Source organism: Crocodylus porosus, unplaced genomic scaffold (assembly GCF_001723895.1).
Source record: "Crocodylus porosus isolate Cpor-Errol unplaced genomic scaffold, CroPor_comp1, whole genome shotgun sequence".
Classification (NCBI taxonomy): domain Eukaryota; kingdom Metazoa; phylum Chordata; order Crocodylia; family Crocodylidae; genus Crocodylus; species Crocodylus porosus.
This window is the reverse complement of record NW_017728886.1, coordinates 148,096,826-148,118,396: the sequence shown is the minus strand read 5'-3', so window position 1 is coordinate 148,118,396 and position 21,571 is coordinate 148,096,826. Positions and strand designations below refer to the sequence as shown.

The window sequence follows — 21,571 nt, the reverse complement described above, 5'->3', positions numbered from 1 at the left end:
CAAAACACACAATAGACCCGAACATTAAATGAGCATTCTACAAACATTTTATGCATAAGGCACATCTTCTCCAATTTTAAAAGAAGGTAATTGCAAGTTAGTTACCATAAAGCTAAAATTCAGAGTGATCCCAGGTCACTTATCAAGAGAATTCCCCTATAACAACATACTCTGAATTCTATTATAGAGAATGTAATATTTTAATAGCCTTTACAATATACATCTTGGTCTAAAGTTCTGATATTAGTATAGTATTGAAGAAGTTTAGAAGTGGCAGCTCTGCTTGCAATTTAAAAAACTTACCCTTTCTGTTACTTTATCTACTTCTATATACATGAAGTTGAGATTTTGATCAAAGTGCTGATCTTTGAACACACCTTTTCGAATCATCTGAAAAGTGAAAGGCAGGAGTTTTATAAGATGCGTATCTTACGAACTTCAGACTTTCTTATAACATGTTAAAACAGACACACTCAACTACCTACTGGCTGACAATACACACAACTCATTTAATACTTCTAACTTTTTCAGAGAACAGCAAAAAATGACTACAATAATAAAAAACCCTGACAAAACGGCTTGATAAAACATACAGCATCATCCTTTGACTTACGTATTTTATTTTCTCAGGTCAGTTTTTAGAAGTGGCTTCTCTTAATGCTTAGTTTATGAAAAAGCAGTGGTGCACTTTCACTTCATAACATTTAGAATCAATATAATTCTACAGTTAGAAGACTGTCTAACATACACTTGCTGTTAAGAGAAGATGCATGGAATAAAGACATAAGACAAAATTTAGTAAAATAAAGACAATTTATTATGTTCATTACTACTACATGGTTCCATATGAGATCTTAATTATTTATACCACTTACCTTGTTTGGCATCTTTCCTTTGAGGTCCATGGCAAGTTTTAACATATGGTTATTGGTTTTGCCAGGAAATAGAATTTTTCCTGTATAAAGTTCATACAGTGTACAGCCTACAGACCACATATCTATTCCATAATCATAGATTTTACCTATAACTAAAAACAGAATAGGTTAGTTAATTCCACACAGGCAGGCACAAAGATCCAAAACCACAACACCAAAAAGACAGAAAACCCTGATCTGAGAGTTACCTTATAAAGTTTACATTCCTAGGAATGGAGAAGCACCAATAGAAAGCATTCAAGCTTTTTTTTTTTATTTTAATTTTTTAAAACATTTCCACCGACAGTGGCCTTCACTTATAATCTGACCTTTTCACCACAATGGAAAAATGTGATAAAACAACAACAGTGAAAGCTATAACAATCAAAGGTCCTCCTTCCCTTCATTAGACTGAACATAAGTATTTTGAAGAGGTGTGCATGGTTCCACTAACCCAGAGGTGTCAAAATCTCGACTTGGAGAGCTAATCTGGCCTGTAGAACTTCTCATCAGCTGGATGACCTACCTCTTGATCTGGCCCATGGGGCCTCTTGCTGGGGGCTGCCAGAGCCATTATGTGGATACCAGCTGCCACCGCTCAATCCCTAATTGCCAATTTGAGTTGCCAGTGGTGAAAAAAATACTAAATTTCAGTGGCAGCATTCACTCCTAGGGGCTAGCCACAGTGATGGTTAAATTCCTTCGTTAATGGAAGCCATGTCCAGATCTAGCCCATAGACCAGATACCCAGCACTTCTGCACGTAGTGCCTCTATAATATCTCAAAAGCTCTGTCAGAAACCAAACTCATAATCATCAATGCTTGTGTGTAGTACTGCTGCACTAAAATAAACATTTACATTCTGGTTTTCATTTTTAATTTAAGTTCTAGCATCATTACTACAAATGGATATAATTATGCACCACTATTTAGGTACTGTTCATGTAAAAATGAATATATTAGCTAACTTACTGATTTCAGGAGCTCGATAAAATCTACTGACAAGATATGGAGTGATGTCATTATCTGCAACATGTGAAGCTGATCCAAAATCACATAGCTTTAATATGGTTTTAGACTCATTTACCTACAAGGTAAAGAAACTTTATTGATACTGTAAGAATATACAGTATGTTAGACAGAATCAAAATATGTGATATTTAAACACTGATATTTCTGCCCAAATTATTTTTTTGATTTGTTGTAGTCTAAGTAAAGTATAAAGCCTTAAACTGGAAATGACAATGAATGTATTAGAGTGGATGAACTACTGAAACAGTGAATTTAGTTTAAAATATTTAGTTTATTAATATAAGTTTTTACTAAATCTATTTGATTGATTTAACAGTTGGCTGTCTGTACATGGAAAATTGGCTGATAACGATTCTGAATTTTTTCATCCTATTCTAATCAGCAATTAACCGAGCAAAAATAATGAAATGTGACAAAAAGTTAAAAACATAGGGACATGTCAAAGAACATGTGTAGCTTTCTTTTCTTTAGTAAATAAATAAATTAAAATACCTTTAACACACAGTAACAGTGACATCTGCTGAGGAAGGCTAAAATCTGCTTTCAAAGCTGCTGCTAATCACAACCTCAAAACATGGGCAGAATTAAAGAGGTGAGGGTAATTTACAATCCATCATCCCTTCCCTCTTCAAAAGAAATATATGCAAATTCTTAAACTAGAAATACTTCTTACCCAAACAAAAAAAAAATCAATATGTATCATGCTAAATGTTAGCAGAAGCCCAGTCACTGCATTCTGGCATCACAATTGCTGTCTGACCCAATAAAAATTGGTCAAAAGCATCCCAGGGATTCCTTAGTTCTTGTGTATTTCTTCTCGAGAGAATTAAACAAGGTAGCAACTTGCCCAGCAGTCGGCAACACTGCCAGCATGAAGAGCAATCCAAAATGTGCTTATGCAATAAAGACAGCATTTTCCACTCGGAGACAAGTGAATCACCTCTGCAAATGCAGCCAAGTTCCAACTATCACAATGAAAGAGCAACTAATGACCATATTCACACAGTGATAATCTGAAAAGCAACACTTAGCTCCGCTGAGAACCAGTTAGCTAACTTAAATGTTCTTGCTTTTTAAAAAGATTTTGATGACTGTATTCACTGACTGACATTCTGTGTGAATAAGAACAAGTTTTGTCCATCAGGATTAGTAAATACTAACTGATAAAGTCATCTTTCTGATAAGGATTAAAAAAGCTGAAAACATACAGCCTTCTTCAGCTTGTTTACCACATTATCAATAAGACTTAAAACACCTAATATGTAAATTGATGGTTGCCCTAGAAGAAATAAAATATTCTACAGCTTCAGGGATATAAAATTCATACTTTGACATATACAGGACAGATAATTTAATGAAGTAGGCAATATTATATTATGTAGAATCATTAGTAAAAAAGTACTGAGCACTCAGAATTGAACAAGCTTAAAGCAATGTACTTTAAACACAGGTCTGACTGTGGAAGGCCTCACAGAAGCTCAATAGATAAATTTATTGCTGGATTTTCTGCAAAAATAAATCTAGATTGAATGGATGACTTAAAACTAAGTTCTACAATCTGGAAAGCCATGACTTCTAAACTGACCCATAACTAAAAACATGACTAATCTGAAGACAAGAGAAGTGAGGAAATGCATCAGAATTTTTGAGGTTGTAAATAAATGTGTGCAGAAACTGGACATGACCCTAGATAAAATGAAGATGTCACACTAGAAGACATATGAGTAAGAATTTTACTTCTGGAATTAGAGCACAGTCTTGTATGGGTACAATAGTTCGGATGCCAGAGAAAATTCTTTTACCAAAGATGACCAGATGGCTTGGATAACAGTGACAGTAGGAGAGCTCCAATTCTGGGGTTTTATTTTTCCTGATTACTTATAAAAGAAAATACATTACACTTTTTTAAATAATACTTTTTTCAGTGACTACCAAACTCTAAACTCTGATGACTCGCTGATGATTTGGAGATTTCTCAGGTAAAGATTTTTTTCTTTTGCACAAATGACTAAAGATTTCAAGTGTAGATGGAAAAATGACAACCTTATGCAGGCTATTTATTGTAACAGGCTATTCATTTATTTAGTATAAATTCAGTGTCTGAGGTATGTTATCCACAGCTGATCCTTATGCTGCTACGTAGAAATCTTTTAGAATAAATAAATAAGTAGGTTAGATAAATTCAAGAAAATTTAACAAGGTCTACCTTCATTCTGCTGTTAAAGCTAAATGATGACAAATTAATTAAAATCAAGTTCTAAATCTGTAGGAAACAGAGGAATGTCCTCACTAGACCTTAAAATGTAAACTACAATGTCAATCTAGGATCTTTAAATAGCTCGTAAATACTTGTAAGAAGACCTAGAGTTGAGAATGCATTTAATCCTCTTCATTATCACTAGTCTCTTTATGACATTGTTGTAAGTCATGCTTTTAAACATTCAAACTCTCTCTTAGATATCACTTTTATAAGAATAGACAGAAATCATCCATGAGTTCTCATCTTAAATATCATTAACAATGGAGATTTATTGCAGGGAATTCTAATCCAGTATATCTGAATAAAAAATTGGTTATTAAAAAAAACCAAACAAACCCTAAAAATTACTTTACTAATACTTCAGCTGTAGTGAGACAACATATCAATAACACATGCAGATTAGAAAAGTATTCCTCTCTATAAAGCTGTTAAATTAAACAGATAAACTTTTTGGGGGGGAGGGAGGACGGGTGGGGTTTTTTTGTTTTTAAATACAAGTTACCTGTAATTGGTACCTTGTTAAAAATAACTGTTTTAGCAGGATTGATTTTTTTTTTTTTTTAAATATACAAGTGGACCAAAAATCAGCATTGGTGGCCCTCAGAGTTATGCTGCGTATGAATCTGACTCTCTTGTGAAAGGACAGGTTCAGGAACATAAATAATGTCCTCATACCCCACTGATTTATGCAGTGGTCAAGGGTAGGACATAGCCTTTATTTATTAACTAAGAATTTAATTGTTTTAATTTATTATTTGTTGGGTATCTTACAATCATCTCCAGCATCAATGACAAATAACCTTTTTAAGGATACTTATTTCCATTCTTTGTCACTTTCTTTTTAATTCTTTGTCAGGTCTTTTCCACATGTTCCTCAGTTAAGCAACATTAACATTCACACCCTCTTAACTACTACACCAATCAGCCTTTGAATAGTTAATAATACCACCAGTTTGACTTGCCAACTCAATCAGATTAATAAAGAATAGAAGGAAATTTCACAGCTTTTGAATATTACTCTAAAACTGATGCACCCTAAGGAAGGCTATTTACACTTGTTTCATATTTAGAAGGTTATTTTTACAATGATGAAGGCAAGAAATCTGTGTTTAATAGTATCTGAGAGACTATAAAGCTGCCATATAAGCAAACAAATGCATCAAGGGAACCAGAACAAACACTGTTCAAACAAGTACTTGAATTCTCCTCTGCTACTAAGCAGTCTTTTTCTTTTCCATCATGCAAGCAAAAGTAAGCAAGGGACAATTTGAAAATCTGAGTTACATTGGAAACCAAGGCCAACAACCTCCACAAAAACAGACTAATTTCAAACATACCTAAAAATTAAAAATCTTTCTTCTAGAAAAGGATGCCTTCTTACATTGCAGTTTGCTTCTTTAAAGAGAAACAAATGAAGGAAAGCATGATGTGCTTTAAAAGACAAACTTAGATTTCTTTTATGTTTAAAAATTGTATTTCTGTTCCATATTATTCAAAGCTTTTCAGTGTATAGACACAACTTAGAATTTGAAACTAATATTCTCTGAATTTAGAAGCACACTGCATACTGGCTGAAAGTTATTTCTAGTGTTTTAATTAAATGTTACTTACCAAAATATTGTCTGGCTTAATATCAGCATGTAGGATGTTACATCTTTTAAGCAGCTTTAATGCCAGAAACAACTGTTGGCTGTAGGAGCGTACAGCTTTAATGTGGAGACCAACATCCTTCCCATACTTTTTCAGTACCTCTCGTAAATTCATACTTTTTTTATACACAAAAGAAAAAAGAGGATGAAGACAGATAATTAAACAGGGAACAACGTACTAGCATTACAAACATCAAGTACAATACACAAAAAAACAAGTTCTCTTGGACAGTTAGGAAAAAAAGAGCACCACTCATACCAGACCATCTTGAAATTTACTCCTTGTCATGAGGCACTACACTGAAAGAGAAAGCTCTTGACCAAATCAGAGCAAAGGGAAGCTGTAAATTAGAGACATGACCACGATTATCCTGAAAAATTCCTTTTGCTAAGGTTAATACTGTTTATCTTTTTTGCACAAGAACCACAGTCATTTCTCAACAATTCCACTGTCTTTGTGCAAACTGCTTTAAGAAGCAAAACATGGCAAAGGAAACTACTGTGATGACAAATTAAAAGAGGTGAAGGAAATTAAGTTGAAATGCCATGCTTATTTCAGGTATAAGCAAACAGACTGGGTAATATTTGGAGAAGTATCAGCATACAGGAACTTTGAGAAGATTAACAGAGCATGGAATTAGAGGAAAAAGAAAGACATTCCTGAACAGTTTTATGGAGAACTAGCCAACTGTCTATTTATTAGAGAAAGGAAAAAAAATCTGAGCTTAGGGTTTATTAGCCTAAAATATATCACCATAAGCCTCACACAGCTTAAGCAAGCATCTTCCTTCTACCCTAAGAGTGCAAGGAAAAGTTAAATAAATAATGGTACACACACAATGTGTAAGATTCGTTATACTGACAAAAAGGGACAAAAAGCCTACTCGGTATACATTCTCAAATCTATTGTCATAAAACTCACAGAAAATCCTGCCTGTCACTGCACATCGACACCACTTTATAAGAAAGAGAAAAAAAAGGGAGAGGTCAAATTATTATACCCAATGTTTTTCCCTAAACGTGTCCTATTAGGTGTATACTCCCAGGCAATAGCCCCAGATGTGCCAAGCTACTGCTGCAAAAGCATTCCAAACTTCTGGAACCTGCCCAGCTGCCAGAACTATGAATGTAAGTAAAAAGAACTATGAACATAAGTAAAAATCACTAATTGGCAGAAGAACTCAGGATAAATAGAACCATAAACTTTCTGTAACCTTAAAAGGGGGGGGGTAGAGAGCGAGAGAGAGAGAGAGAGAGCGAGAGAGAGAGAGACCAAATACCAAGTTAGCACTGTCATGTCAAAGAAAATGAGAATGCTTCAGACCTTTTTTGTCCCTATAGATGTTTCTGAATGAAAGGCCTGAAATAAGTTCACCATCACAGTAAAGCCAGAATGGGAAAGCTTTCATATTTAAAAAGGAGAATTCAATTTAGTAGTACAAAAATATTAAAGAGCACTTAACTCTACTTTTATTTTTATAATTATTTTTGTACATTTAGTTGTTTTACCTGAGTGGTTCAAATACCAGACAGAGGTGCTGTTTGTGATAGAAATGCCTGAACAGTCGCAGACAATGAAACTTGTCATCAGGATCTGCATCATTGAGCTTCTTCAAAAATTCCAGTTCTTTTAGACCAGTTTTTTGCCTATAAAACAAAAACATAAGTATGGTACCAAGTAAATTCTATACAACATATTTCAGCATAAGCATTCACTGGATAACTATCAAACTGGGATTCTTCTGGTTAACATAATTCTGGAATTTAAAAGATCGTGGTATTATTCTCAGCAACTACGCACTAGAAAAATCAAAAAAATTCTTTGTGCTTCAAAAACACCCACACAATTCTAATCTACCCACCCCCCCAGCACATAAATGGAGAGAAGAGTTCCTTCTCTAAATGACCAATTACTATTTAAACAACAATTAATGATACTATATGGGTGAGTAAATATTTAGCTGAAACTAACTGCATGCTGAGCTCACCTACATTAACTTCAACATCTGTATTTACACATGATCTATGGAAAAGACAACATTTCAATGCATTATTTAATATTAGACATTTTCATGAATTCTGATTTAGCAAACTAACTCACTTTAAATAATGAAATAAAATGAGTTTAAAATTAAGCCTCAAGTCAAAATGCATATGGAAGAGTTACAATATTAGTTCCTCTTCACAGGGAAAACAAAGCAAATAACAAAAGCAATTAGTATTAAAATCATACTATTGCTACATATACATAAATCTGAAATGACATGCTAATCCATAAACTAGATAACAACTTAGTACAATTTTACACTACTCAAAGGGACACCAGCTTTCAAGAGCTGCAAATAATTTACTGTAGGCAAGGTCTACTTTTTCTGCTACTTATATGCAGTTGTTTTTGCACAATGAATGGTACTAATTAGGGATAGAAGAGATAGTCTTTCCAGACTTGGTTTGAATCTTCTCCGCAAAAAGCAAAATCTATAACTGAAAAGTTATTATTAGACACAACTGTCACAATTAGATTATTAGTTGGCTATACATTTCAATCTAACTAAATGCAACTTACATAAGTTCATTGTTCCTGATGATTTTAACTGCCACTTCTTGATTTGCTCTTGCCATATCTCTGGCTCGCACTACATTACTGAAGACTCCCTGGCCAGTATAACCATAGACATTGTAACGTTTATCTAGAACTTCACCTATGTTAACACCTGATGGAGAAAACAAAAATGGTTATAGAGAGAAATCCTGGGCTAAGAATACACAACAATTAGAATAATCAACAAAAAGAAGTCTTTCATACAAGTAACTCAGAAGATACAAGAACATATTGTGGGGCCATTTAACTACTGTGTCAAGTCTACGGTATTCTACAGAAATAACTGAAACTATGCTCTTGTTTGATCAGGGGTCCTTTTATAAATAATAGAAGTTTTATAACCATTAATCATTCCAAGAAATGATAAATTTGATCATTAATGCTGATAATTTGAACATTCACTAGTGAAGAAGCATGCTCACTAAGATGCTTCCATTCCAAGTCCCAGGTGATAACTGCAGCATAACTGGCATGCATGTTCTTTGCACGTGGTTTTTCTTGGTTAGAGATCATAGCAAGTATGATGAGATACCCTTTCCTTCTGGAGGGAAATATCATGGTTGCAAATAACTTCATTGCGCTTTGAGTGGTAGATTAAGTGACGTACTTGTGAGCAGCTATACACGTGCACTGTGCCCTTTAAATGATGGCATGTTGTGTCATTTCAAAATAATTTTTGCAAACCTTCTGAATCTGGTGCTTTTCACTGAGCATTCCCATTTCAATAATAACGTTATTAGTGATAAATACTTACGATAATAGCCTTCTGCATCAGTCCAGTTATCCCTGAGGTTGGGGTTTTCTTTAAAGTCTTTTCCAAAGCCAGCAGCTCTAAGACGGGCACTCTGAAATGAAGTAAGCACAAACTATATTAAAATATAGAATGCAAGGAAAAGAATATAAACTCCTATTATTTACTTATTAACTGAAGAGCTGCAGTTATGTATTGTCCCCTTTCTGACATATCTTTCCGTCCATAATACAAACATTACATCTATTCTAAAAGATCAATATATTTGACAAAGTATCTTTTAAATATTCATGCTTGAGAATTATGACAAGAGAAAAAATATTAACAGAACTTCTGTATGTGCTTAGCTTTCATTGCTAACACAAATGAGTCTAATAAATATACAGGCTTGAGGTCTCTGCGTCTTTGAAAAAGTTTTAATACTGCAGTCGTGTCATAAAAATGTTGTAAAACAATTATTAGGAAGTTAAAGAAAAATAATAAAAAGGTTGCATTGGCAGAATTATTTTTTAAAAAGGATATTCTGTGCTGCGATGCATACAAACTTCTTTGTTCATTTACTTGCCAGCTCCCAGAATAATTACACCAAGGCATGACAGATGAGAATAAGTCATTCAGAACAGATATTACTATCATTACTGTGAGCTAGTAAGACAGCTAGAGCCATGTACCACATAAGTACATCAAATTAAATGCAAAAAAGAAAGCCACGTTCAATCAAATAACTATTTCCTTTCCATAAACTATCATCCACTTACCAGTTGCTTTAAAAAAGTCAAGCTTTTCTCTATTTGTTTATTATGCTTGTGAAAACTTGCAAATAGAATTCTTCCCATTAATTTTATCATTTGCAGAATAAGTTTTCCTTGTGTTGTTGTAGATGTGAAAGCAAACAATGCAAACAAATCTTAACTAGCCTATTAAACTGCAAAAATATGCAGTGTACAGCAAAGTATTTAGCAAAAAACACACAAATATATGGAACAAATGATAGTACTGCAAGGACCAACTGCTAAATGCTGTACTGAGGGACAGGCACTTCCTATTTTCTTCAACCAGGACAGCATGATAAATTGAGAGGTACATTGCCAAATACCATCAGAATATGTCATGTTTATTTATTTATTTTTAAATGAAGAAACAATAAAGAACCTATGAGGAGAACAAGGCCATTGGAAAGTTAGAGGGCAATTGTTATTGTAAAGTGTCTGTTACTAAAAATTCTGCTGTCACCATGATAACATTTGGGAAATAGGGAGGGCACCCTGATAAATGTAGTCCTTTCATACAAATTCTGACAGATGATTATTCTTCTTCCCCCCACACTTCATACTTCCTCTGCCAAGCCCAAAAGCTACGTAGATCCTATACTAACAATGGGAAAAATCCTCAAATATTTATTTAGGGCACAGATGTCAAATTCACCTGGCCCCATAGGCTGAACGAGTTGTGTGGGACTGGTCGGTGAGCCGGATCAGGCCCATCAACCCCTGCATGCTGGATCCAGCACATGCAACACCCACTCTGGCTGGGGATGCAGTAGGAAAAAGCCCAGGATCACAGGCGCTTGGCTACTGCCATGAGAACAAGCTGTGGTATGGACGTCTTCCTGAACTACTGCTTGGGTTCCAGCAGCTTTTGCTTAGGTGCTTGGCAGCCAAGTGGGCACTGGAGTCCCAGAAACACTATGGCTTGATCCCACAACAGCAGACAAGTGCCTGTGCGAGAGCTATGGTGCTGGAACCCCACAAGCACCGCAGAAAAAATCCTAGTATCACAGGCTGCTGCCGAAGAAACGTGCCCTGGTGCCAGGATTGTTCCTGAGGTGCTACTGGGGCTCCAGCACCAGAGCTGTCACCTGGACACTTGGCTGCCATGATCCTCCCCCATCCTAACCATGGGTGGAGTAATGTCTGCAGGCCGGAAGATCTCACAGGCTGCATGTTTGATGCTCATGATTTAGGGAAATGTCCGACTGACTTAAAATGAAAGTTCTGTTTGAGTAAACCTTTAGTAAGAATTTCAGAATCTAGGGTCAATGAGTCAATTAAAGCTTCAAAAGAAATCATACAGAATTTAGCTGGGACAATCTTCAGGCACAAACTGCTAAACAGCAACCCTCTACTACCAAAAAGTAAACAGAATGGATAAATTATTTCTGATTAAAAAAAAAAAAATACCTACATCAAAGTATGCAGCAAACATATCATCTGATTCTGTGAACATATCAGGAGCTAACAGTTTCTTCTGAGCTGAACCTTAAAAGGAAATTTATATTATTTGATTTGAAAATGAAGGCAAACTAAAAAGCAGACAACTACTAAACCATATATTCCAGTGTGATAGTTATCTTCCCAGTGTTAAGAATCTGCTTAACATAGCATTAAAAACTTCAGGTACTAGCAACCACGTGATAACCAAGTTTTATTACCACAGTTAAAAAACCTGATTTATGCAATGTTTTAACATAACTAACTTATTTAAAGTACAAAACTCAGCTTAAGCTTTTGTGTCCTTTATTTATTTTTTATTTGTTTTAAAGCAAATACATCCTCAAGAAATGAGATGTAATGGTTTTTCAACAATTCACATATCAAGAGAAAATGCTGTATTCTACACATTCCTACAGATGTTTCTGTTGACTGAGCATGCATCTTAGAATCACATTTTGGACAAACTTGAAGTAGTGCAGTAAAAAAGTCCTAAGCTGCCTCAAACTGTAATTTTGAAAGTTTCTTCCATATCTATTTTATCTAGCAACTCTCCAAGGCAAAGTAAGAGAGCTGATGGTACCTGCAATAACATTATGCTTTTAAAAAAATGTTAACAAGGTAGGCAAGATTATCCCTCTCACCTTTTAACCATCTTTAAAGTCCCAAAGACAATTTATATGTTGATAACATAAAAACAAAGAAATATAAAAATTAAGTGCACGTGTTAATGAAGACAAAAAATTAGAACTATTTCGTAATGTAGTACGGTAGCATGGCTTTACTCTTTTGGAGCAAGTCACAGGCATCCCATTCAGAGCATCAAGGAATTCATTTCCTCTAGCAACACATCCCCAAATTCTGCATTTTCAGGAACTCATGTAATAGCCATTTGTCTCTTACAGATAGATGACCTCATCAGAATCCACTGAAAATATCAAAGGTTGTAAAGCAAACACCACCGCACACCAAGATAAAAGGAACTCATGTAGTGTTTCCTCACTTTAATCCTAAAGTTGCCTACATTGCACAGAATGAGTTTTAAATATTAAACCACGGGTGGGCAATTATTTGGGCCCGAGAGCCACATAAGAAGTTTTAATGAGCTGTTGTGGGGCAGGTCAGCACACTCTCTCTCCTGTGCAACAACTTGCTTTAGGCAGGTAGGGAACAGCATTCGGGTATGGGATGGACAGGCGAGGATGGGATCATGGGGCTGGGTCACAGGGTAGTGACAGCTTGGGACCCAGGCTTGGGCTGTGTTCCACTCCCTGCACACTCTGCCCTGTGGAGAGAGAGGGGAACTGCCAGAGTGCTAGGTCCTGGGAGCCAGTTGGGGATGAGAGTAAGGAGGAGGCAGAAGGTAAGTGCAGCAGAGCTTGCCCGGGTGGTGCAGCCCACGGCTACCCCCATGGCACTCCATAGAGCTGAGCCCCGCCTGGGGCAGCTTGAGACCCGCTCCCACTGGCCCAGCCCCAGCCCCAGCCAGCAAGCAGCTTCTGGCAGGGCTGTTCCCAGTGCAGCTGCAGCCAGCTAAGTACTACTCTGTTCCCTTTGCCTCCAGAGGTCAGGGCCCAGGTCAGTGGGGCTGTTCTTGCTCCCCTTGCCTCCAGTGACAGCTCCTTCTTTTGCTCCCGCTGTGTCACTCTGAGCAGGCTGGGGGGACGCTTCGGCCGGGCAGCTTCTGCCTTGAGTGTGTAGGGCTCCAGCTCCTGGCTGCCTTCCACCTACACACTGGGGGCTGCTCATTGTACTGGGCTTGCATAGTGGGTGCAAGGCAGCTGGGAGCTGGAGCCCTGTGTGTTGAGGCAGGAGTCACAGGACTGAAGCTTCCCACCCTCCTGCCTGGAGTGGCACAGCAGAAACAGAAGCAGGAACTGCCACTGAAGGCAAACAGCAAAATAGCCCTGCTGGCTTGGGCCCCAGCCAGCACACAGCTTCTGGCAGAACTGTTCCTGCTGCAGCTGGCTGGGTGCTCATCTGCTCCCCTCATCTCCAGCAGTGGCTCCTCCTAACCCCTACCTCTGCTATGCCACTCTAGGTGAGGGTAGTAGGGGGAGCTTCAGCCGGACAGCTCCAGCTAGAGGCAAGGGGAGCGGAGCAGCACCAGGCATAGCCCTGGAGGACGCAGCGCATACTGGTTGGGGCCTGGGCCAGCAGGCACAGGTGGGAGTACAACATGAGTTGTCTCAGTGGGAATGGGTGGGGCTCAGCCCTATGGGGAGTGCTACGGGGCAGCTGTGGCCCGGATTCAACCCACAGGCACTATTTTGCCTGCTCCTGTTAAGCCCTTATTTGCACCAAAATTGTGTTTATACAAAACATATACACATACAAGTAAATACTTTAGATGCCCACCTAAAGAAAAAAAATTAAATTCATCTCTCAATTTGGTATTTTTCACATTACAGTCCGTATTTAGACCAGGGCAGGTTTTTAGTCCTCTGCTGGCTCTTCACGCTGCCACCACTAGAGGAAACAATACAGAACAAAACCAACTCTTGCATGCAGGAAGACAGTCTTTTTAAGATGGCTTTCAGTTTTGTTTCTAGAATTTTAAACACAGAAATACTCCTAATCTTTGCATTGTAAGAGACACTTCAGTAGAACCTGGATTCTTTGCAGGGTGAGGTATCCAACTCCCTTGCAAAGATTAGTGTCTGCAAAGTATCTGGAGGCTTAACAAAGCCACAGCTAACAGCTGCACAGGACCACTGAGATGTTCCACCAATTTGTTGTGGCTTATATTTCAGAAGTCACCATTTCTGTGATCAGCTACGCAAAGACATTGATGAGCTTTAGCTGAGTGGAAAAGCAACACCCTTCAAAGTAAAAATCATAGTAAACAACTAACCAGCTTATCCTTGATTCAGCAATTTGGTGCAACTTAAATAGGTTGAGTACCATAGAGATACACTGTCCTTTCCTAATCTTTTTTTTAGTTGTATACTGTGAAATACTATACAATATTTTATTGTTATTTAGTATTTAATTTATTTGTGTACTGCGCAAAATAACCATACTGGGGAGCTATAATAAATCCTATTACTGAGCTTTTACATTTAGCAAACTTTGATTTTTTGGGTTTGACTATTTCACGGAGTTGATCAAACTCCTGAATGTGAACACCATACTAAACAATCTCTGTGAATAAACAAATCAAACAAGTGCATCCAGCTCTGAGGAGAAAAAATGCCACTTCCCCCTCCCCTCCCCAAAAATCAAACAAAGACAAACCCTTTTAATCAGATGTTAGAAAACTCACTGAAGCAGTTTCTGAAGCACTATTATAAAAATGGCTACTATATGGTAAAAATGACACCTGCCTGGACTGCAAGCAAACACAGGAAAAATCTTGCTATGTAGCCCCTGATACATGTGTGTTGAAGTGGATGAAGAACAAGTAGAAAGCTTTTCTCTCTAGCTTAACAGAAGGGGAAAAATCTTTTCTGGATTCGTTTAGGAAGGCCTATGGTGTACACTGGCTTATAGTTTCAGTACAAAATAGTTTTACCACCTCCCCAGTGTATTCTGTGACTTAAGAGGTCTTTAGGGCTAAGTATGACATGCTTCTCCATGCCACTGCTGCAACTTACAGTATAATCAGTAAGCTACTTAACCTTCATACCATCTCAGTCTGTAGTTCTATCCTTCTGATTTAGACCAGTGGTGGTTCCACCTCTGGCCCATGCAGCCTGGCACTTGGGGTTCCCCTACAGGTCTGGGGATTTAACAGTAGGAGAGCAGTGGCAGTGTTAATTGCCACAGCTTCTAGAACCATGGCAATTAAGACTGCCACATTTCCAGACCTATGGGGAGCCCCACCGGCCAGGTGACATGGTCCTGTGAGCTGGAGGTTAATACAGGTTACCATTAATACAGACCAGTGATTATCAACCAGGGTTCTGTGACACCTGTGGTGCCAAGCAATATGAAACATTGTTAGGGGGTTTAAACACCTACAAGATTTACAAGGTAATAGGACTCCATTATGTAAAAACAATCTGACCTGTTATGGTCTTTCTAGGTTCTCTGCAGCAGAAAAAATGGCTCTTATTATTTTTCCATAGTCAAAAGATGAGTGAAAACTAACAGCTGGCATTTTCTGAGGTATGCCTTGAGTCTAACTACTTGACTACCACTTGGAGCAAATTGAGGTGTACTGTGCTCATGATCAGACGAGCAAGTTGTTCTCCACAGCCCTAATTAGAAAATTTTCAATAGCACAGAATGCACCAGACACATACTCTTTATTCCCCTTGTTGCACCACACAACAGGATTTTGGCCTATATTTATGTAATATTATTATTATAATTATTTTTGGAGGAAAGGAGGAAACGACTCCTTTCTGCCATGATAGCAATTATTTTGTACAGGGGGCAAAACCCTTACAACTTTGCCTTAAGTCCATTCTGGCTTTGCTGCAACAATTAAATATTCAGAGATGTATGCACATTCCTCAGTGACAACTATTCCTTAAAAAATTCACAAAGCAAAAATGACTCAAGGTTTGCTAAACAGAAAGTTTCAGGACATAAATTAAAAATACTTAAAAGATATAAAATTAAACTACAATAGAAAGGCATCCACATAGGTTCTCACAGTTCAAAACACTAACTGCTTAAACTGTTAACAATGCTGAAAACAGTTCTCCCATTTACACTATCTTCTTTGGAAAAGTATTTTAACCTTTAACAAGTTTTCAGTTTTATGGCATTCTAGGGTAACTTATTTACAACTTTTGCACACTGCGTTTGGTGCAATGCTCTCCCCTTCAAACCTCTAATATTACATTATAGTATCCAATTTCAGATTCTTACCATTATTCTGTTCAACTGTCATGAGGTTGTGTTTTGCTTTTACAGAGGCCTCAAATGTATCAACATTTTCCCGTTCATACTCCTTAACATCAGCAGCCACTCGTTCCAAGATGTCATCTGGTGAATTTGAGCGACTACGGGTGCTGCTCTGAGGACTGCTTGGTTCAGATGGCACAGACATGTTACTGTCTTCTGTCAAGTACTTATATTTCTGCAAAGAAACGTTATCATGTTACTCCCAATATTCTGGTTTAACACAGCCTCAATATATTCTATATATTGGTAAATATATTGTCTTAAATGTAATTTAAATGGCTCATATTTGATTTAAATGTTATATTTACACTTAATTTGAATTCTAATAACAGCATATTGTCTGCTGGATGAAGCAAGAAATTTTTTTTAAGAAAATGTAATCTAGGAGGAAACTAGGGATGTAAAAGGTTAAACAATTAATTGTTTAACCAATAAGTGCAGTGATAACCAGTTAGCTTACCAGTTATCTTTTAGCTTGGGATGGGTGCAGGTCTGGCAGGTAAGGGGGGAGTTGGTGGGGGAAGGGAAGCTAAATGGTGCTCTCTCCTTCCCAGCACAGGGCTTCAAGTGGGCTGTTCTCTGGCTTGGGCTTGCCTCCTCCCCTGTTCCTAGCAGTCAAAAGGCTCTGGGAGCCAGGAGCAGCTCCCAGCAGCAGCTGTGTCCAAGCTGCTGTGTTATCAGTTAATCATTTAACTGATATAATTAGAGGTTAAACAAATATTTTTTAAAGATATTTACAGCCCTGGAGAACACAACAGTAACAAAAAAAATCTAAAATCTGATCTTTAATCCTTCAGAAATCTCTGTTCAGCATTTAGATGTACTCAAATTTTTGTAAGGCCTGGTATAAGTGGTGAAGCTAAAAGCAAGCTTAGCTACTTATCTGTGTTTGACAAAATACCAATATTAAGCATATTAGTAATATAAATTTGGTCCTTATGTAATGAAATAAGGCTTGCAATATTCAACATTTTATATGAATATGACCTTCCCATATTAGTTTGAAAGTGCAGAAAACTGGTAAAGTGGCTTTATTTCAATTTTAGTATATTTGAACAGGAAGATTTCAGTTTACTGCAATCAGATGTCTCTAGTCATTCATCGCATACATTTTTGTAATATTAAGATTTTTGGTGTCTTGAATGGCATAGGGATGCTACAGAAGTGATCTCCCTATTACTCTCTACGCTTTCGTGGAAGCTGAACCAACCTGGCAACAACTTGTTAGCCACTTCCAAGGCTCAGCTCTATGGTGGCTCATCGAGGGGTTCAGATTCCAAAGTCTGAATCTAGTGAGCCTTTAAACACACTACAAACTTTTTTCTTAATTAGGTTTTGCTGGATTTTAGGGTTTTGGTCAGCAACGTTTCTGAAGGCAGTTAAGGTATTTTTGTTTGCTGGGGTATAATGTTTTGTTTTGAGGTATAGTTTCTGAGGTTTGTTTGTTTTTTCTCATAAAGCACCATACTTACATTTTTCCTTAAGAAAACATTTTTCTTTAAGAAAAAAAGCTTTGGAAAAGCTTTGTGTGCTTTGATACAACTATTGCTATAGAATTTTATGGCTATACAGTGTACATATGCCAAAGCATAACCCAGTGTCACAAAACTGACTCACTTGGACTAGGTTGTTTTTGTAACACAGATGTAAAGTTTTGATCCAAATAGTATTTCACAACCATAATTAAAAAATAAGTGTCAGATTCTGACAACCTTAATTTCATTAGCGTAAGTGGAGATCATGACATTTTTCATTATATAAATCTTACTTAAAAGAATTAAGAACACGTAACAGTCTATAATGTAGGCCAAGGGTGGCCAATCTGCAGCACACATGCCAGAAGTGGCACAGGCAGCTGCCTAGATGTGGCAAGCCCCAGGCAAGCTCAATAAAGAAGCTGAAATGCTAGATGCAGAGAAGTGGTGTTGGGTGTAACTACTGTAAACCAGGTTAACCCTTTCCTGGTCTGGCAGCCACTAAGAATTCAGGGTTTTGAATTTAAATCTGCCATTTAAAATTGCAGCAGTTGTGGTGCCAAGTAAATGGTTAACTTGGCTTTTGGTGCTAAGACCCCTCTTGCAACAGTACCTGCACTCACTCTACCGAGCCAGAACACAAAAACCCTTCATTCTGGTGCCCCAGGGCACAAACCCATATTGGGTACACCTCTGGGGCACAGGGATCAGAGAGGCACTCTTGGAGGGTCAGGGCGTAACTTGTGTAATACCAGCAAAAAGGGATGGCCACCACTGATGTAGGCAAACAACCAATTTCAGTAATCTGAGCATTAAACACAATCACACACCTGAACGATTGCTTGCCTCTGTAATCTTCTCTGTTCAATCAGTGCTTCTTCATCTTCTTCTTCTACATCAAAATCTTCAAGGCTAAGACGATAATTATTAATATTTATACAGCAACATAAATGTATGTAGCTCTTTACGGAACCTAGAAAACGATGTTCTCTCTGCTTTAAAGAGTTTACAACTGAAACAATGAAGTCTACTGTACAGCTGTAGATCTCAAGGTAAGTACCTAGATTTGTTTGTTTTAGCAACAGTGGGATATTAAAAAAATTCATTCTTTGGTCTTATTACTTGTTCAATTGTGAGGTAAAACAAAGGAATTGTCAAATCAAAGAATCAGGTTATCTGAGGCTCCTTAAGGAAGTTTATTCTCTGCCATCATATTTAGACATTCTATGTTTTATATTTTTTAATTCAAACTGAACACTACTGGCAAAGGCATGAAAAAATATTAAGAGCAGAATAAATCAAAAGCTTGTAGATTTTCAGCTTGGCTTCTTTTCCTAGAAAATTTGCATGTTAAATATAACTACATACATAGTGTTGATTCAAAACAATATATACTGTTAAACTGGGGTGTCCAAAACAATTTATAAATATTTAGGGAGCCTTACACTTGTGCTATGATAAATGTTCTCTCAAGCAAGTAAACTGAGGTACGGAGACACTAAGTGACTTCAACAAGACTGAACCCATCCCCCCCCCTTCCCTTCAGACATTTTTCCCATTTTCTTCATTTCTGCAAAAAAGATTCTGATCAGCACAAACAAGTTAATCATAAAGACTTGTACTGAAATTAGGCAAGTCTGAGACTCTAGCTGCCATGAAAATGAATATCATTACATTTTCCCATTAAGTCAGACATAAGAAATATATTCTTACTTCTCATCTGATGATGATTCCAGCTCAACTTTCATGCCTTCAGAAAGGCTCCCTTTAAATTTATCTTCTTTAACTTTGCTTCTACTCCTACGTCTACGACCACCCCGTGACCTGGACCTCCTTCTCAGACGAGACCGACTTCTTCGACCTCTGTCCCTGTTAAATGCAAGAACAACATTGTGAAAGTGTCAGTGAAACACAGATGACAGGATTGGGTTAGCTAGTTTTGACTTATGCTTGATTTGTATTTATAGATTTCAATCTATACAACACACAACCTTCTTAAAAAGTAAGCTTCAGCAAGAAAGCATTAAGCACTTTACCCTCTTATCCTTCTTTAACATCTGAAAGCAGGATAAAGTGAGTTGAAGACTGTGCTACTGCATAATTTGTTGGGGCGATGGGAGGAAATCTGTGAGAGTTTTAAAGATAAGCTAATAAAGACATATAATATTCTGTTATTCAATTTGAATACATGAAAAAGATATATGTACTGTGCACAAGAAAGATGGCAGAATTGTTTTTACCTCCTCCGAGGAGACCTACTCCTCCTCCTCGGAGATCGGCTACGTCGCAGTGGTGAGCGAGATCGCCTTCGGATGGGAGATCTAGACCTTCTTCTAGATGGGGACCATCGGGGAAGACTCGTTTCTTTTGATCTCTCGCGTCTAGACAGGATATCATCTCTAGGTCGTGTCCTTGAAATTAAGAAAAAAAAGTAGTAAAACCAGAAAAATGGAAGACACCATTATTTCCTCTAAAATCTCACTTGAAAAATTTACTGCAAGTGAGATGAAAACAAATGGGCTTCTGGCGCAGGGAAGGTAAATACACTGCTGTGCTGGCTGCACTCCTTGTATGTTTCCCCTCATGAATGAAAATACCTGCACTGACACAGGTCTAAGTACAGGACAGTTCTGCCAACACAGCTTGTTAATTACTACCAGAGAACTAAGAAGTAGCTCTCTACTAAATTTGAGTTTAGGTCTTGAGTTAACAATGATCTATTTTTTAAACAATGGTATTAAAATAGAAATACAAACACCAAAATGTTAGAATCCAGAGGAGAAAAATTAAAACAACTCATATTCAGGCTTGAGGAACCTGAGCAACCACTTTAGCTTCCATTTTCATTTTGAGAACACACCTTGACCAGCCCTCATCTTGCTTTGATCATCATCATGTGGACTGTATAATAAATGAAAATGAGTAATCAAAAAGTTGTTTTCTCAGATATCATGAGTTAACTGATGACAATATATTTTTAGAAAATATCTAGAAGAAATGTTAATGCATTGTTAAAAAGTATTGCCAACCCTGACACTGACTCAGCATTTATCTAACACTGATTTATATAGATTCACTTGAAACTAACAATTGTGTAAAAACAGAAATTGACACCAGTAACTGAATTGAAACAATAACTGAAGTTTCAAACTGTAAGGAATGCAATGCAAAATTCTAGAATAAAAGAGTCTGAAGTAATTGCCAATATCTTTAATTGGTCAGGAAAAGTAAATCTTAGAAAAATATACTTACACCTCTACCACAATGTAGATAAGGAAGATTTACTAATTCCTCAACACATTTTTGCCTGTGGTCAGGGGGTTGTTTTAGTTGCTATATTTCATCATTAAAGAAAAATCTTTCGCGTCTGAAAGATATAGAAACTTATTTTGTAATGATACAGCTTTTGTCTGCTAATCTAGTGTCAGTGATCTCAGCTACGTATCACTGATGCGTGTACAGAATTGCTGGGCAAACTTATGAAAACATGGTTTTCAATCCTTTTCTCAACAGTCCAGAGAAACGCATTGCTTACACACAAAAAAAGTAAATTTAGCAATATTCACAAGCAAGCCACACAGGAACATACTTGTACATTGAGGGAGGTTGCATTACATTACAAAGTAATATTCAACCTTATACAGAAATCATGTCATTCAACTCTGAAATAGTGTAAAAAGTAGCAGCTAATTCAGATTTACATGGCAATTATCTTGATGAAAGGTAGCTGGGGAATATATTTAATCCAAATGGAACCAGTGGAAATTTAGGTAGGCAAAAGAGTTACCTCAATCTGTATTTGGAGATAGAACTTTAATACC

General features: G+C 37.1%; 1 protein-coding gene across 6 annotated transcripts in view; it reads right to left on the bottom strand.

The window, feature by feature from the left end:
* PRPF4B (pre-mRNA processing factor 4B) overlaps positions 1-21,571 on the bottom strand; it is a 38,624-nt gene that overhangs the window by 4,447 nt on the left and 12,606 nt on the right. For all 6 annotated transcript variants that reach the window (XR_002102444.1, XR_002102445.1, XR_002102446.1 and 3 more), the window contains 12 exons: positions 19,991-20,161; positions 19,464-19,619; positions 18,581-18,662; positions 16,240-16,450; positions 11,393-11,466; positions 9,212-9,302; positions 8,422-8,569; positions 7,365-7,502; positions 5,818-5,971; positions 1,887-2,001; positions 876-1,027; positions 304-390 (listed from right to left, as the gene is read on the bottom strand). Coding sequence is in view for 1 of the 6 variants with exons in the window: in XM_019542737.1 (XP_019398282.1) it covers positions 304-390; positions 876-1,027; positions 1,887-2,001; positions 5,818-5,971; positions 7,365-7,502; positions 8,422-8,569; positions 9,212-9,302; positions 11,393-11,466; positions 16,240-16,450; positions 18,581-18,662; positions 19,464-19,619; positions 19,991-20,161 (1,579 nt within the window). In the remaining 5 variants the exon portion in view is untranslated. The remainder of the gene's footprint in view (positions 1-303; positions 391-875; positions 1,028-1,886; positions 2,002-5,817; positions 5,972-7,364; positions 7,503-8,421; positions 8,570-9,211; positions 9,303-11,392; positions 11,467-16,239; positions 16,451-18,580; positions 18,663-19,463; positions 19,620-19,990; positions 20,162-21,571) is intronic.